Genomic DNA, 17083 nt, shown 5'->3' on the forward strand with positions numbered 1-17083 from the left:
GTGACCATTTCACACATCGCCCCATTAAAATGGGGGCCCCCTCTTTTTGCTCTTGTTTTGCCTGTCCTTCTCTCTGCTTTAGGGTTTTGAATTAAATGAGTGAGTCGTCTGGATTAGGGTTAAGCCTTAGGGTTTCCTTTGATATTTTCAAGCCAAAGTCCAGTCCAATTTTGACAGATTATTAAGCACCCTCGCATTGATTGCAATTTTGAAATAAGATGAGCCTGCCAGGAGGTCAAGTTTGTCTCAGGATGGGTCCAGTTAAGATTTTGAAGGCACATTCAAGTTATGATTAAGTGTTAGCATTTCAATGATTGAATTATGCAATTTTGTCTAGGTGAATTTTGACCAAATTTTTTGAAGGTTTACTAACTGGCCCCTGGCCTTGGAGATGACCTAATTATGCCTTGTCAAGTGATTCGAAGACCTAATTTTTGATATTTTGGCCTGCAGAGGTGAAATCGCTCCTGTCCTTCACCCAGGGACCAGGGCGAAAATGATATTTAGTGCATATTGGTTATTGACTTGTTTAAATTGTTTTGTGCAGGGTCTCCAGGAGGACAAATTGGACGTAAGTTGAATATTTTGAAGATTTTGAAGACTCAAAAATGATGAATTTTAAAGTTTAAGACCAAATTGCTCCTGTCCTTCACTGAAGGACCAGGGCGAAAAGGTTTTCTTAAGTCATTTTGGGCCTTAGTTGATCGAAATGGAGCATCAAGGACGCAATGAAAGATGAAACAAGCATAAAGGAGTATCCAGACTTGGTCGTTGGCAACGGAAGGTTGAGCTTTTTACCTGGCAAGACAAGTTCGCTCCTGTCCCTCTCCCAGGGACCAGAGCGATTTTCCTCAAACACACCTTCTTGGACATTTTTTGGATTTGGACTTTTGTTCATAACTTGCGAAATGATGGTATCTTCCCCAGCAAAGGAAATTTGAGATGATAATTATGAAGATTTGACCCTAAGGACCAAAATCGCTCCTGTCCCTCACTGAAGCACCGGAGCTTGTTTTTCAAAGTTGCACCGTCCTTGCAGGGCCAAGACATTTTTTTGATTGGAAGAGGTCAAGGAGGGCACGTTCTGTCCATTGAATATAATTTGAGCGACCAACTAACAAGGAAATATGTTAAAATGACAAGGATCGCTCCTGTCCCTTACTGAAGGACCGGAGCTTGAATTCCAAACTTATGTTGTCCACACAAGAGTTAAGTGATTTTGCGATTTAAGGAGGTCGGGAGAAGAAGGCTTTGTTCATTGAATATAACTTGAGCCGTCTACGAAGTTGAAAATCAACCCAAATTGGCTAAGGCGCTCCTGTCCTTGACCAAGGGACCAAAGCGAATATCAAAGGTAGCTCCTGTCCCTCTCCTAGGGACCAGAGCGATTTTTCCTCAAGACATGTTTTTGGCCAAGGTAAAGCGAATTTCAAGATTGATATGAAGGAAAGAGGGCATAGTCACTCCATTTGAAGATAATTTTGAAGGTTGCAAAACGCAAAGTGAGCCCATAATGGCCAAGGCGCTCCTGTCCCTCTCCAAGGGACCAGAGCGATTTCCTCATAAGGCAAATTTCCCGCAAAGTCAAAACGAATTTCATGTTGGAGATGAGTGAAAGAAGGCACAACCAACCCATTGAAGACAATTTTGAAAGTTGGCGAAACACAAGTGAGCTTATAAATGCAAAAACGGTCCTGTCCCTCACCAAGGGACCAGGGCGAAAATGTATTAGCAAGACTTCCCTTCCAAGTTTGGTCGGATCCAAGCCAAGGCACATGATGGAGATGATATTAGGAACGCTTCGAAGAGGAACAAAGTTGCAAAGACCACGAGAACTTGATGGAAATGGCCAAAGCGCTCCTGTCCCTCTCCAAGGGACCAGAGCGAAATATTCAAGTATGCCTAATTTTAAGAGGCCACTTTCGTTTCAAGCATTCAAGATGGAGTAAGCAATGACATTTTACGCCTTGAAGACAATTTGATATCAAGTTGATTGAGGATTTGCGCCATGGACTAAAGTTCGCTCCTGTCCTTCACTGGAGGACCAGGGCGATTTCTATTAAACTAGTCATTTCCTTCCAAAACCATATCAAGGCGAAGTCATGCAAGGTCCAAAATGTCTTTAAGAAGACGATGAATAAGGAGTTAACGTCAAAAGTCGACAATTTTAAGCTCAAATGCAAAGTTCGCTCCTGTCCTTCACTGGAGGACCAGGGCGAAAATCCTTGGGAGAGCTCAATTAGTCTTGAAAAAGCAAATTGAACATGCATGAAGCAAACAATAATGACCATTGCCTACCTCACAGCTTGCATTCGCGATTGGAAAAGACAAAAACCAAGGGTAAAAGGCAAAATCGCTCCTGTCCCTCTTCAAGGGACCAGGGCGAAAATGGTTCTAAGGAGCATTCGTCCAAAAAATTGAATGGATCAAACTCAAAATATTCAAGTAAAATGCCATTTTGGGCGTCCAGGATGAAGTGTTGAACGTGAAAAACAAGAATTGCAAGGCTAAAATGCATGAGGCGCTCTTGTCCCTCACCAAGGGACCAGAGCGATATTATTGATGTCCCAAATATCTCCCATGCTAGGCGCTAACACTTTTTGAATTGCATTAAATGCCAAATTCGATAAAACTTTGAAATATTTTTAATTAAAATTGGCATTTAATGAGTTCGCATAAGGCATTTAATAATTGAATTTAGCCTTTTAAAAAATCGAAATTCAATTGCAAAGGTATTTAATTAGTTAATTAAATTATTAAATGAAAGGAGTGCGCTTGGGGTTTTATTTTAAATATTTTATAAAGGTCGGCCTCCTTTTTATTTAATTTTGTTTATTATTTGCTTCATTTCCACCAAGTCGGCCTATGGGAGAGTATAATGGTGAGCGCCTATATAAGAAAGGTATTGTGAAACATTTTGATCCATCATTCAATCATTGTTTAAGTGCGATTTGGAGAAGCAATAGAAGGAGCGAAATCTCATCCAAGGAGAGGTGCGAATCTTGATCCAAGGAGAGGAGCGAAATCTCATCCAAGGAGAAGTGCGAGTTTTGATCCAAGGAGGAGTGCGAATTTTGTTGGAGGAGCGATTTTTCCTCAAAACGTTGAAGGCTAAGGGTGGTGAAATTGCTAGAGGAAGCTCACGTTGAAGACTTCGATCCACATTTTTTTGCCTAGCAAACTTGCTTTTTTTTTGCATCTTTTTAGAGCTAGTTCTCAAAGAAAGGCATGACAAGATCTTCCTAGCCAAATTTTGAAATTTTGAAATTTTGAATTTCCAATTGCATAATCGTCATATTTAGGAAATGATAATTCAAAGATTTATCATGAAGTTTCCTAAATTTAAAGCTTAAACTTAATCTATATTTTTACGTTCCAAGGTATGTTGCTCATTATGAAATGTTGTGTAGGTGTCGAGATGGCGACCCCAAAGCCAGGAGCATCCACCAGTCGTCCAGCCCTCATGAAGGAAGATCAAAGGAATGAAGAAATGGAGACCAAGATCATGTCAAAATGGAGCAACATTGGAGATACCAACTTGGGAAACTTCAGTGTGAAGAAGTTTCGAGAGGTCCCTTACATTGGAAAGCCATCACCTGTCGCAAGGAGAATAATTGAGAGTGGCATTATCAAGGCGGCCGGCTTCCCTCCAGCAGTCCAGTGCCATGAGCTGATGATCGAGTGTGCCCGCCATTATGACCCACAGTCAAGATCGATCGTGTCCAAGGAAGGAAACACTTTGGCTTATCTTTCAGATGAGGCTATCAGTGAAGCTCTCCATCTGCCAGAACATAAAGACATGATTTACAAAAGCTTGGAAGGAGCTAGATCCATGTACGAAGATGATCCAGATACTTGCTTGAGCATCATCAACAAGAATTGGCTACTCAAAAGTCGTCCTCGCCTGAGCAAGATTCCCAACACACCACATAGGATCGACTTCCAGGAGGAGTACAGAGATTTGATAACCTTACTCAATCGAGTTACAGGGGCTCCTCAAGCCTTCTATTTTGAGAAGTGGATGTTCTTCTTCATCCAAGTGATAGTTCAAGGAAAAGGAACAATTCATTGGGCTAGAATTATTAGCCATTGCTTGGACGTACAGTTGAGAAGACTGAAGGCTACCAAGTCATTCCACATGAGCTCATACATCATATATGCCTTGATCAGGAGTTTTGAATATGCAGGACTACCTCACAGAGGAGCAATTGGAAGAGGACCTGGAGAAGTCAGAGTTTGTGACACTTATGTTCATTTGCATCATCCACCTGGGAATAATTACAAGTTAGTCAATGATACCTTCACAATGAACATCACCAGGACACTGCAAGGCGGGATTCATAATCGGCTATCTCAGGATTCACAAGAACTTGTAAAGAGGTATGGTGCTTGGTTTATCCAATTCCAGAAGTTTACATATATTAGAGTTCATGGGTGTCCTTCACCTCCCTATATGTTGCCAAGATATCCGACAGACAGAATAGTACTACTTGAGGTGACTACGCAGTTGGCAGCTTATGCGAAGGCATTCAGACACAGGCATGGAAATGGGATTCCTGTACCTATCATACTAGGAAATTCAGTTGAGGTATGTCCTAATGTCCCGGCTTTAGATGATGCAGAAAGGGAGTTGGCCTTATATTCATTTTCATTCTTTTCATTGAGAGAGAATTTTGATCCTTATGGACATATAGAGGAGACAGTTGGTAGAAAATACAAGCATGAATGTCAGGTAGAAGACTTTTGGATGAATCTCTCAGATGATTTGGAAGTGAAGAGAAAGATGCATTCCAGATTGCCTTTGGATTTCATCAGGAAATGCAAAGTTTACAGAGTGGCCGATCAAGCTCAGGACAGTGGCAGGCACCTCCAATCCTCTTATGATAGAGAGGACAAAGCAGTAAAGATAGATTGGAGTGAACCTGAGGTTGTGGACTTGAAGACTTTGATGGCTCCAGTTTTGTCCTGTACTCGCAGATGGGTTGATGTGCAACATCAAAAGTTGAGAGAGCAAAATATATCAATGACTTTTACTTTGGAGGAAAGGTCGGCAGAAGGAACAAGCATAAGTGAGGGCCATCCTCATCCTAGAAGCACAAGCGAAGGCAATCCTCACCCCAGAAGCGTAAGTGAAGGCAATCCCCATCATAGAGGTGCGAAGAGGAAGGAAAGACCTGAGAAAAGAGAATCTTCCAAGAAGAAGCAAGAGGCCAATCGAGATCGCTCATTCGGCACATCTTCTCGACAAGAGAAGAGGACACTTGAAGTTGAGGAATCTATGGAGTCAATGGTTCAGAATGATAAACCTGAAGAAGGACAGGCATCTCAACGTTCATCAAGTCAATCTCCCCAGGTCAATGAGCTACATGAAGACCAGAACGACGATGAAGCGACGTCTCCTCTCTGGAAAGAAGAGCCACTACCTAAAGAAATACAAGTTAGAGAGACAAGGTCCGCCATTCCAGATTGGTTGAAGGAGAGGTTAACAAGGGTAATTGTGATCGAAGACGAAGATAATGTGATTGATTTAGATAGCCTTGTTGGAGATTCTCAGGGAGTAACAGAAAAGAGGAAGGCCACCAAAATGTCCCAGATGATCAGAGATGAAACAAGGTCCAGGAAGTTGCAGATAGCTACACCGGCAGTGGACAAGTACGAAGGTGAGATTCTTGCAGAAGAGTATGATGTAGAAACCGTTGAGCTTGGTCCACTCACCACCGAGCAGGCATTGGATGAGGCAACTGATTCATTTGAGGCACTTAAAGATAAACTTAAGGAAGAAATGGAAAAGAGTAGAAAACTTGAGAGAGAGGTCAGTGCTTGGAGAGGCTACTTTAGCCACCTCAGTCAGCCTTTGGGACGTCAGGATCCAACAGTATCTCCTGTGCAAGCACTTCCCCTTGAATCAGTTGGTGAAGCAGAGAAAGTTAAGAGCTTGGTCCAGCTTATGAGCTCTTGGATTGACAAATCCCATACAGTTGTTGTTGAGTTTGCAACAAGAATGATGCAGACCATTCATCGGGCTATCCAGGTCCTTGAGATCATCCACAACCTAATGATAACAGTAGCCGCCTTTGCTCACACTAAAGATGTTATCATTCCTGTTCTTCAAGTAATCAGGCAAACACCAAGAAAGATCTTAGCACAAGAAAAAATAATGGATGGAGGAGCTCATAATTTACTCCAGTGGTCTACTTTACTCCAGATGAAGGAAGTTCTCTTCGAGGACACCAGCACCAAATGCAATCAGGTAGAGGAGGTCATCCATCCAATCCAGGACAAGGTGTTTGGGGTTTTATGTACTATTCTTGGCAGAAGGATCGAAGTTGAGACAGATGTGGATCTTCAAGAATTGGAAGAAAGGGTCAAAGTCATCTTTTGCAAGGACGAGAATGTGATTACAGATGAGCAAAGAGATCAAATGTTTGCTACTATGCTCCTGATTGAGAAAATTAAGGAACTCGAACCTGAATGGGACGCAGCTCTTCTCAAGGCCTTTGATCAGATTATTCACTTGGAGGAACAAATGAGGAATCTTCCTGAGATTCCTATTGCTGAGATCGAGGGAATCCTGTCCAGATTCATTGCATATGCTAAAAAGGAGCATTGGAAAGGGAATAAGGTTCTAGAAGAGAGGTTGTTATAGATGACATGGCACCTTAATTGTCATTGGTCTATGTTTCCTAGATTTTTGTGCCAAATTAAATATTTGGCTATGCATTTAATGTTGTGCAATAAAAAGGGAACTTTTGTAATAAAACCCTAATTAGGGTTTAGGTGTCAGAATCTCAGCCATTGATCTTCTTTTGATCTGGGCCGTTCATTGTAATTGAGGATGCTATATATACCCTCACTCATTTTCATTAGAGATTAGAAATGAGAGATTAGAGAGAAAATAAGAAATAGTTAGAAGATTAGAGCTTTTAGAGAGAAGAAAGTTATTTTGTAGCAAGATTGAGTTTTGAAGAAGGAATTTCAAGCAATTGTTGTCTATTTTGGCTTTGAGATCAATAAAATATTGAAGTTATGGTGTTTTATTGCAATTCTTGTGGCTATCTTCATGGTTGTTTACTTTCTTGAATCATTCTCAGTCGAAGTAGTATTTGAGTTTGAAGGACTAAGTGTTGGGCTTGATTTTGGTGAGATTCACGTTCCAAACCACTAGCTTCTTACTGATTGTGGGAACGACTTGCGTGGTCAACTGGAGATACTTGAATTACTTAAACCTTCAATCGTCATTGAGCTTTGGATATGTGCCTTTGTGGTAGTGTCCATGATCCTTGATGAATTGAAAAATCATTTGTTACCTTAGAAGATCGCATCAATTTCAGTTGGGTTGTTATTTCATGGCAATATTGAAATTGGTAGAATCTTGCCAAGTCTAGCCTACATTGGGTCATTCATAGGATTAGATTAGAATTTATCCCTTGTAAACTCTACCTTTTGATCTTTTTTTTGAAGAACTTATTAGTTTTAGGAAATTTCTGTTCCTGCAAATCGGAGGACGTAAGGCCCCTTGATGAAACAGCATTCACAACGACCACTGGTGCTTATCCACACGTAGAGACCCTACATAAAAGAACATTGGAGTCACCCTGATTGATCCTTTTTGCGACATCTTCAGCAATCAGAGGCTTTATTCAAGAGAGGATAAGGTACCCTTGGGTATTTTATTCTGTGTATGATTGTGTACAAAATACATGTCAACAGTATCATGAAATAACAAGAATTCTTTTGGAACTTGCAAATCATGTTCATTAATAGTAAGTCACCTTTAATGTTGAGATTCTCAATCTTTAGCTCAATGCCTAGTTTGACATATCTGCAAAGAGCCCTACAATTCTACTCCATTGTTCCATTTTATGCTAATGTGATGCCCATAGCTAGAAAACTCAATCCAAACTTGTTGTGAGTTAGTTCAACTCATGAGTCCATCTATCAACAACATCAATCATCTGAGACTCATACACCAAGTCTAATTCACATAATCACCAAATGCAATACAGTATCTTTGACAAGATCGTGAGTTCTACAATAAAACAAACCTAAGAAAAATAAGTATCGTACCAGCAAACTCGAGCCCTAAACCCATACCCGAATTGGCAACCTAGCTTTAATTTAAAGGGCTGGCCTACCAGTTTGATCTCTAAGATCCAGATTTTCCAGAATTGGATTCTCGAAGTGTGATTGGCGATGACATACCTGAGACAAGTGTCTATGTTCCTGAAAACATATCCATCTGAAAAGTATATTTTCAAGGCCACAAGTTGCTCCCACACTGTTAGAAAACGTGGGCTTGAACATAGAGAAATTCACAACAATCATATTAATTCTTTGCCAAGGTGTAAGTAATTCAATCCAAAAAGCAAGTAGTTTAAATTCCCTTTGATCTACTTGAGCATTCATGAACACTCTTATATTTTCTTCTTTCCATCTACCTACAAGGGAAAACGCACACTTCTACAAATCAACCATTGGAATAAATTTGAAAAAGTATTTTAAATAAAAGAAAAATCTCAAACTGTAGTTTCAACTTCCACTAATCTATTTGTGGACAACAGTATATTTTATTTCTTCCTAAGAGACAACTTTTGTCTATTATATTATAACATGAAACCTGATACAATTTTGACAAAGCATCTTAATCAAAAAAAAAATCATAACAAGAAGACCATATCTGTCACCAAATAACAAAAATTTCTTGCATTATAGAAAGAGATGTCAGGCCAAATATAAACATTTTTTCATTTCCCTTCCATTATTGCATATTTACATTATTTGATTAGTTAAAACAAATAGTTTGCAATGTCAACCTCGAGTTCTTGGGCATTAATATCTTTTATTGGATAGATTGTGTGGGTAAAGCATCACTTAAGTGCCACAGACTTATATCCACCTTTTTAACTATAATATATTAGTATCACAAATCTTAAAAATAAGAAATGTTGAATTCCCATTAGAAGGAAAACAAATTTCACCGATAGCATATTCCTATAAATGAAGACTTTTTCTTGTTGATTCAAATGTGGAACGTTTTCTTGTTAATTTTCTATTAAATAACAGGATTGATTAATACAAAGAGTTTCATCTCCTTACATAGAGATTGGAGAAGAAACAACCCAAACGGATAAACATTACATGACTCACTAAAAAGCAAACTAAAAAATTAGAAAGAAGAGACTTACCACTGAGCTGGCTTTATTACAAATGTAAGCCTTATCTTTTAATAATTTAATATTATTCTAATAAACCCCCTTAAGGCTTATTTCACTCAAAACAAAACATATCAAACTAAAAACACCCTGATCTATAGATTTTCCATTCTTCAGAAGCTTTTCTTTGAAAACAGACCATACACCAGGTAGACTCCATCAAGCTGCCTTGAACCTCCATAAAAGTGTAGCTCCTGAGGTGAATTGTTAACTTCCCGAATTACCACCTACCCGAAATCCTGAACCATAAATCTCTCACGCCATTGGACTGATGAGCACACAGTTATACTGAGATGGGCGGCAGGATGGGGCAGGGGGAGAAATCAGTATAACAACATTTTTTACCTTTTAATACTTAATACCATAAGCATATCAATTGCACAAATTCAACAACATAAGACGCAACAATTACACAATGCAAGTAGAACACGAGATTTACATGGAAATCCTTGTGGGAGAAAAACACGCAAAAATGTCGCTTTTATATAAAATCTTCTCACAAACCTTGTAGGCACCAACCCCTCATTTGATTTGTGAGCACCAACCCACTAGAGGCAAAAAGCCCTCATTCAATTTGTCCTCTAAATTCTGCTATAATTCTCTTCTCCAATCTGCTATAACAGTGATCATAAATCTGCCACAAAACTGATCATAGTCTCCTCAGAAAATATATTATAAATCTGCCTTACAATCTTCATATATTCTTGCTAACAATTCTGCATACATTCTTCTTCCACTTCTTCAAATGTTCCCTATATATATCTGCATCTTCTTTATATCTGCATATATATGCTTTATATCTGCTTCTTCTCAATTCCTTAATCTGATGTACGCATATGATATATACCTTTTATTCCTCACTTCTGCTCCACTTGAACAATCTGTCTTTATTTCTTTTAATGATTCTATGAATGGATGCAACACCGTGAAATGGATACAACCATTTGAATAGTCATGTCTTTCACGAACAAATCTGCCTTAACTCAATCTCTTCATACCAATCTGCATAAAGTAATCTCCCTAACTCTTCATACGATCTTCTTATGATGAATGAATTTTTCTTTGTATTTCACTGACACAACACTCCCAATTAAATAGTATTCTTTGTATTTCTTTATATATACATTTGATGCATTTTTTCTTCCATACCAGATCTGCTCTCTACATATTCCTTATTTCCTTTTATATCTTCAAATCTCCACACTTACTCATCTCACAAGTGTCTTATTCTTTATATCAATTATGTTGAAAGGTTCACAGCCTTTCCATATAGTCACTGCCTTTGAAAATGTAATCTCAACCTTTGATAATCACTACCTTTTATAATAAATCACTGCCTTTTGTTAATGAGAAATACTGATGACTTATATTAATCACTGCTGTCCTTTAATAAGTGACTTAATATCTCATTGACTAATCACTTCTCTTATCTTTAATATGGATCACTTCCTTTAATCACTGCACCTTTTGAGTTATTGTCTTTTCATTATCTCATCACTGCTCATGATGAAATCGCTGGTTAATATAAACAAAACCAATTCTTATCTTAGGTGCTGCTTTATTTGGGTGATGCTGATATTGATTTTATACAAATTAATTATGTATGGCGGCTCATATTAATCATCTAATATGCTGCTGCTAATATTAATTTTATATCCATATATTGCTGTTCATGATCGTTGTCCATGTTTGGATGAGAATTGCTGTTGATCACTATCATGGGAGTCCACCAAAACAAATAAATTTAAATATTTAATTTAAATTTCATATATTCTTTATCGCCAATAGAGTTGTCTTTGATGGAGATAAACATCAATTCGATTGTATGTTTATTAATTGTGAACTTGCTCCATAATGTAAAGCACTGATTATTAATATTTTATCCAACACCATCGCTGCCGTATTATCTCCTTAACCAATAATCAGTCCTAATAATAATGATGCCATCAATGCTATCAATCTTATTCTTTTGTTGCATCTTGACACTTATAATTCTTCTCCATAGCAGCCACATTGTTCTCTACAAACAAGCTCTCGTGCCACAAACTTTCTAACATATTTGATATTGGATGCTGTCCCTGAATGATAAGAACTACGCCCATCAAAATCTTACTTATTTTACGTTTGTTTCCATAATGTTTTCTTTTGTACATCTGCAGACTTTTTTTCTTCTGATTGCTTTACAGAAATGTCTCACTTGTTTTACTTTGTAGCCTTGTGAGGCCATTGTTTCTAATTCACCTTTAGCATCAATGACAAACTCAGACAATTACTTTGACATCAATGACAACTAATCTTCCTCATACACCTTCGTCGTCAATGACAACAATCTTTCCCATACCTTTTGACATAAATGACAATATTCTAACATGGACGAAAATCCATGTTGAGCTACTGCACTGAGCTCCATCAAGTTGTCTCATAACCCTCATAAAAGTATTATTCCCAAGATCACAGACTTCCAAACTACTAACTGCAACCATCCATTTTGAGTTTTATCTATACTGAATTCCTTCTTGTCTTCAAAGTGTGAGATTCTTTAAACATGTGTGATTCATTTGGCATTGTAATCTTTCCTAGATCTCCTAGAAATGCATCTGGACGATCTTCAACATGGCGACAAAGTGCGTTGGCATTAGCTTCAGGAAGTACCTCAACAAATTTTACTTCAAGATACCCATAGACCAAGTGCATGGTTGTCCAACCTTCCAAGTCTACTCCATCTTCACTGTGTTGATCATGTAAAGCAACACCAACAAAAATTTCCATTTGCGAAAAAATATAATAAGACTGAATATTTTCAAACCTTAGTGCCTTCTTGCTGAAATTTTGAATAAATTTAAGAAACTGATCTGCATAAAAGCATCACACAAAACATCCACTGCAATCCACAAGCCTTTAACGATTTGCAATTCCTTCAAATAGATTCCCACAAGCTAGCGAGGCTAAAATATTATAATAGAAGAAATGCTCAAAACTTCAAGCACATTAATCCTTCGCATGCAGTGGCAAGCAAGCAAAATGCAAGTACACACAACTCACATATGTGCACATGCAAGTTATTTTGCATCAAAATTCTTACACGATTCTTTAAATAAATAAATCTGCCGACACAAAAAAAATAAGCCAACCCATGATTAAACCTTAAAACCCTCACGAGATAGGCCACAAATTATATCAAGAACAACTTGAGATTTTCACCATTTGTTTCAACTAGTAAATGCATGTGACCCCCTGCTCTGATATCATATTGTAAAAATTAATATAGCACAATATTTCAATATTCTATCAAATAACAAGATTGACTATTACAAAGAGTTTCATCACGTTATATAGAGATTCGAGAAAAAACCACCCAAACAGATAAGCATTACATGACTCACTAAAAAGCACACTAAAAAAATAAAAAGAAAACACTTGCCACTAAGGCGGCTTAATATTACAACTTTCACCCAAAAAGAAAAACATTGCACGACTCACTAAAAAGAAAACGAAAAAAATAAAAAGAAAACACTAACCACAAAGGTGGCTTAATATCACAACTGTAAACCATATCTTTTAATATTTAACATTATTCTAATACTTTTTTGAGGTATATTAGAAAATTGGATTACCGGTAAGTGTGTATAATCGTCTGCAAAATCTGAGGCCATGTCTACAGTTGGGTCAACCTTCCTAATCTGCAAAAGAACAATAGATAAAATCAGAACGTATGGCCCATGTGTGGAGAAAAACTGAAACATATTAATTGTATGATCTCACATTTCAGTTTAGCTAATTTTTTTATAAATGGAAGACAAATTCATGCAAAAACATAATTTATTTCTAATCATTGTTGCCATTGAAATGAGAATTATGTACTCAATTACTGAAAGAGAATGTTAAACATAGGGGCAAAGAACATGTAATATCCCTTGGTAAATCTGATCCTGTTGTGATGATTTGAGCTCCAAGGAATATTGTCAAACACTTGTCTTGAAAAGTCTGTACTTGCTGTTCTTTGTTTCAGTTTGTTTGGTTTTGTTTTGATGATGCCAATGATGACCAAAGGCTTAAAAAGAATGTAAATAAGCTCAACAAATAACAGAGATACAATGCAAGACTTCTCTTTTGGATTTCCAATGGCTTATGAAGATTGAAAATGATTGTAACTAATTCCTACAGCCAATAAGCATTTCTACAAACACTTGGCATGCATACTAGTGATTCAATATAAACTGAAATGAATAACTACAACAAAGGCATTTCATCAAACAGTTATTGTGCAACCTTGTAACTCCTTATTTTCGAATGCCAAAGCCAAGTACAACATGCCAAACTAAATGATGTTAATATATAATGAGAAACCTCGAATGTAATGGCAGTTTGCTGTTGAAAATACTTGACAGTGCGCCTGCTGGTAAAGAATTCTTCAACATATAACATTCACCAAGGTTGCAGTAGTTGTGGCGTCCACCAAGATGAACAGAGAAGCACATTTTGATAGGCGTTTAGGTCTGATGAAGAACACACCTAAACCTGGTGATGAATTCGCCTAAACCTGGTGATGAATTCTACGGGCTGCAGCAACAATAAAATCTGGAAATGAAGCTTCAGTCTGATCTATAATGGCTACAATAATGAATCTTCAAGTCTGCAGTTGATTAACCTTTATTGCTCCCCAAACCCTTGATAAAATCCTTCACTTTAGGCACAAATTGGACTTCTGGATGAAGCCCACACTCCGGCAATAATCTCAGCTGGTATCTCACAGCCTCAAAATTGCTAACACTGAAGAGGCTACATTCTCCAATGCTAGATATGGCAGAAAACTCTCATCTTCTTCCACAGTTCATGAATGAAGAAATAACAAATGCTCCCAGAATGAATGAAATCCCTTTTCAAATGCCTTTATATAATATTTAATTTGCATTTGGCTTCATCTCATTAAATTTCACTTTAATTTCATTTACTTTTCCCTCCATTTGGTGTTTAAGTTCATTAACACTTATATCTAACTTTAAATAACACTTTATCAGTTATAATAAAGTATACTTTTTAAAGCATTTAATATATCATCTCTTAAAGTGGGCCCCCAATATAACTTAAATGCACTTTAAATAATTGACTTCATAATTCATTAAATAATCCCCTCTTAATAAAGTCAATTAGATATTTAAATGATGTGCATTTTTAAATAAATTAATTAATTATTATTATTAAAGTACAACTTTAATAATAATAAAAATGCCATAACTTCCACAATAATGCATATAATTCAATTATGTCTGCTCAAGGAGATAACACACTGCATCCATTGCACATCCAACCGCCTTACTAAAATAGTAAGGGTCCCTCTCTAACATCCACTGACTTACTATAAATAGTAACTATATGAATCTAAGCCAAATGAAGTCCAATCTGAGCCAAATGAAGTCCAATCTGAGCCAAACGAAGACCAAACTGGAACAAACTGAATTCTAGAGAAGACAAGAACCTCCTTTAACCAAGCCTCTGCCTTAGAAGACCCTCTATCCACAATTATTAGCCTACGAGGATCAAAATGATAGGCTAATCACTCAAGAATAGGAACGAGCTAAAAAGGGGACATTACAGAACATATAGATACAAAGTGCAGTCATGTGCACTCATTTCCTTTATCAACATATTTTGCTGCTACTCCTTTTTCTCTCACACCAGTCTGTTAAAATAATATTAGTATCTTCTATAATGGTCATCTTCTATTTTTAGCAGTCATCTTAGTTGTCGACTTATTTAGCTATTTAGCTTTTTAGTCGACTTATTTAGCTTGTTAAATTTACTTTTTTTATGTAATTAGCTTTCACGCTTAAATTAGCGTTTAGCTCTTTAGTCTTTTACTTTAACATTATGTTCTAATTATAGAACATCATCTTGTAACCTCTATATATACTTGTGTATATCATTCAATGTAATTATCCAATTATTGAATGATTCATTCAATTTATTTTTCATGGTATTAGAGCGAGTCGTTGGGATTCTTTAAAGTTTGGCGAATTTTTTAATAAAAATTCATGGCCTTCTTTTTGGAATATTTTCCAGATTTTTTTTAATTGTTTTTTTATATAAAACGATTTTCCTTTTTTGAAGGCTTTTTGAGGGTTTCGAGGGTTTCTGGTTTGTGGGCGAATTTCTTTGTGATGGGCAGCAGTTCATTTTTTTTAGGGTTCTGGAGATTTTCGAGCCTGCAACCTCGAGGTTTTTTTTTGCAAATTGAAAATTTTCCTAGGGTTTCTACAATTTTCGACTAGGGTTTTGACCCTTTAGTTCAAGTCAAAATTTTATTCTAGTTGCAGATTCTTGGTGGGTTTTACGAGACCTCAACTGGGTCGTTGTCAGATTTTTCTAGGTGCATCGTTTTCTGCGCCTCCATTTTTGAGCCGTCGGATTTGCATTCTGATTTTTAGATTCTTGGTGGGTTTTTCGAGAGTTTTTTTTAGTTGATCTCAGATTTTTCTGGTTGCCTCATTTTCCATGCCTTGAATTTTGTGCCAACGAATTTGCCTTGGAATTTAAAAATAATCAGCGATTTCTGCTAATTTTGTAGGCACTATTTATGTTGTACATCCGACCTAGGGTTTCTGCCCCTATTTTTTTTTACATTTTTTTTTAAAACAAAATCATCTATATTTTTCTTTTTTTTACAAAAAAAAAAAATCAGAAATATTTTTTTATTTTCTACAAATTATTATTTTTTCTAATTATTTTCAAGAAAAATTTCAGGTTTTAAGTTTGCAGAAAATTTTAATTTTTGGGTTTCTTCCAAACCTCAAAATTTGCGCCTTAAAATTTGTGCCAGAATTCTTCTCCAAGGTTTCAGTTTTTTCAGCAGATGCTTCTATTCTGATTTTTTTTTAAAAACAATCAGATTCTTTTGTCTCTTGCTTTCACTCAATTGACCTCGATCAATCTCAATTTCGGTGATGGCATCTTTGACCAGCATCATGTTGGAACACAGCCAGAAGTTCAACAACTGCCACAACACCTGGAAATAGTGCATCTTCACGATATCTGAATATCGTTACATTTATCAGATTGATTTAGGCCAGACCTCGTCCTACAGGTCCTAGGGTTTTCACAATTTTTTCCTGAAAAATTGTCTGTCAGTTTTCTGATTTTTTCCACAAAAAATCATGGGAGGGTTTCCACAATTTTTTTTCTCAAAAATTGTTCACAGGGTTTAGAATTTTTTCCTTAAAAATTATTATCTGTCATCTGCAAAGCTTGCGTGGGATTTCTAGGTTTTCATAATTTTGTCTTCAAAAATTGTTTGCTGGTTTTTAAGATTTTTTCCTCAAAAATCATCTGTAATACGCGAAGTTCACATGGGATTTGTGATTCGCGAAATTCTCTGGTTTTGATCGATTTTTCTCCTCAGAAATCGAGCTTTGTTGCAATCAGTTTGGGTCACACCTACCAGGGCGAACATTTGCAACCATGGTATCTTGCAATCAGTTTTGGAGTTGGTACTCTCCAGCAAAAGGGTTTGCTGATTTTTTCCTCAAAATCATTGTTTCAGACTTAAATAATTCGTGTGTGCCACATCTCTAATTCGCATGTGAAGGCTACATTCGCTTGGATGGCTTTTGGTACTCTTGGTCATTTACATTCTGCAGATCTAGGGAGGGTCTTCGTAGCAGCAGATGGTCTTTGCATTTGTGATCATAACACCTGCAGTGTCTTCTGTAGGGTATTGAGTACAATGACCATTAGGGAGGGTGTTAAAATAATATTAGTATCTTCTATAATGGTCATCTTCTATTTTTAGCAGTCAACTTAGTTGTCGACTTATTTAGCTATTTAGCTTTTTAGTCGACTTATTTAGCTTGTTAAATTTACTTTTTTTATGTAAT

The 17083-nt window shown here is 36.9% G+C and overlaps 1 protein-coding gene across 2 annotated transcripts in view; it reads right to left on the reverse strand.

Moving 5' to 3' along the window:
* Positions 1 to 17083, reverse strand: part of LOC131046017 (general transcription and DNA repair factor IIH subunit TFB1-3) — a 255073-nt gene that overhangs the window by 148023 nt on the left and 89967 nt on the right. For both annotated transcript variants that reach the window (XM_057979650.2, XM_057979649.2), the window contains exon 14: positions 12827 to 12892. In XM_057979650.2, the coding sequence (XP_057835633.1) occupies positions 12827 to 12892 (66 nt within the window). The remainder of the gene's footprint in view (positions 1 to 12826; positions 12893 to 17083) is intronic.

This window comes from Cryptomeria japonica, chromosome 3, assembly GCF_030272615.1.
Source record: "Cryptomeria japonica chromosome 3, Sugi_1.0, whole genome shotgun sequence".
Taxonomy (NCBI): Eukaryota; Viridiplantae; Streptophyta; class Pinopsida; order Cupressales; family Cupressaceae; genus Cryptomeria; species Cryptomeria japonica.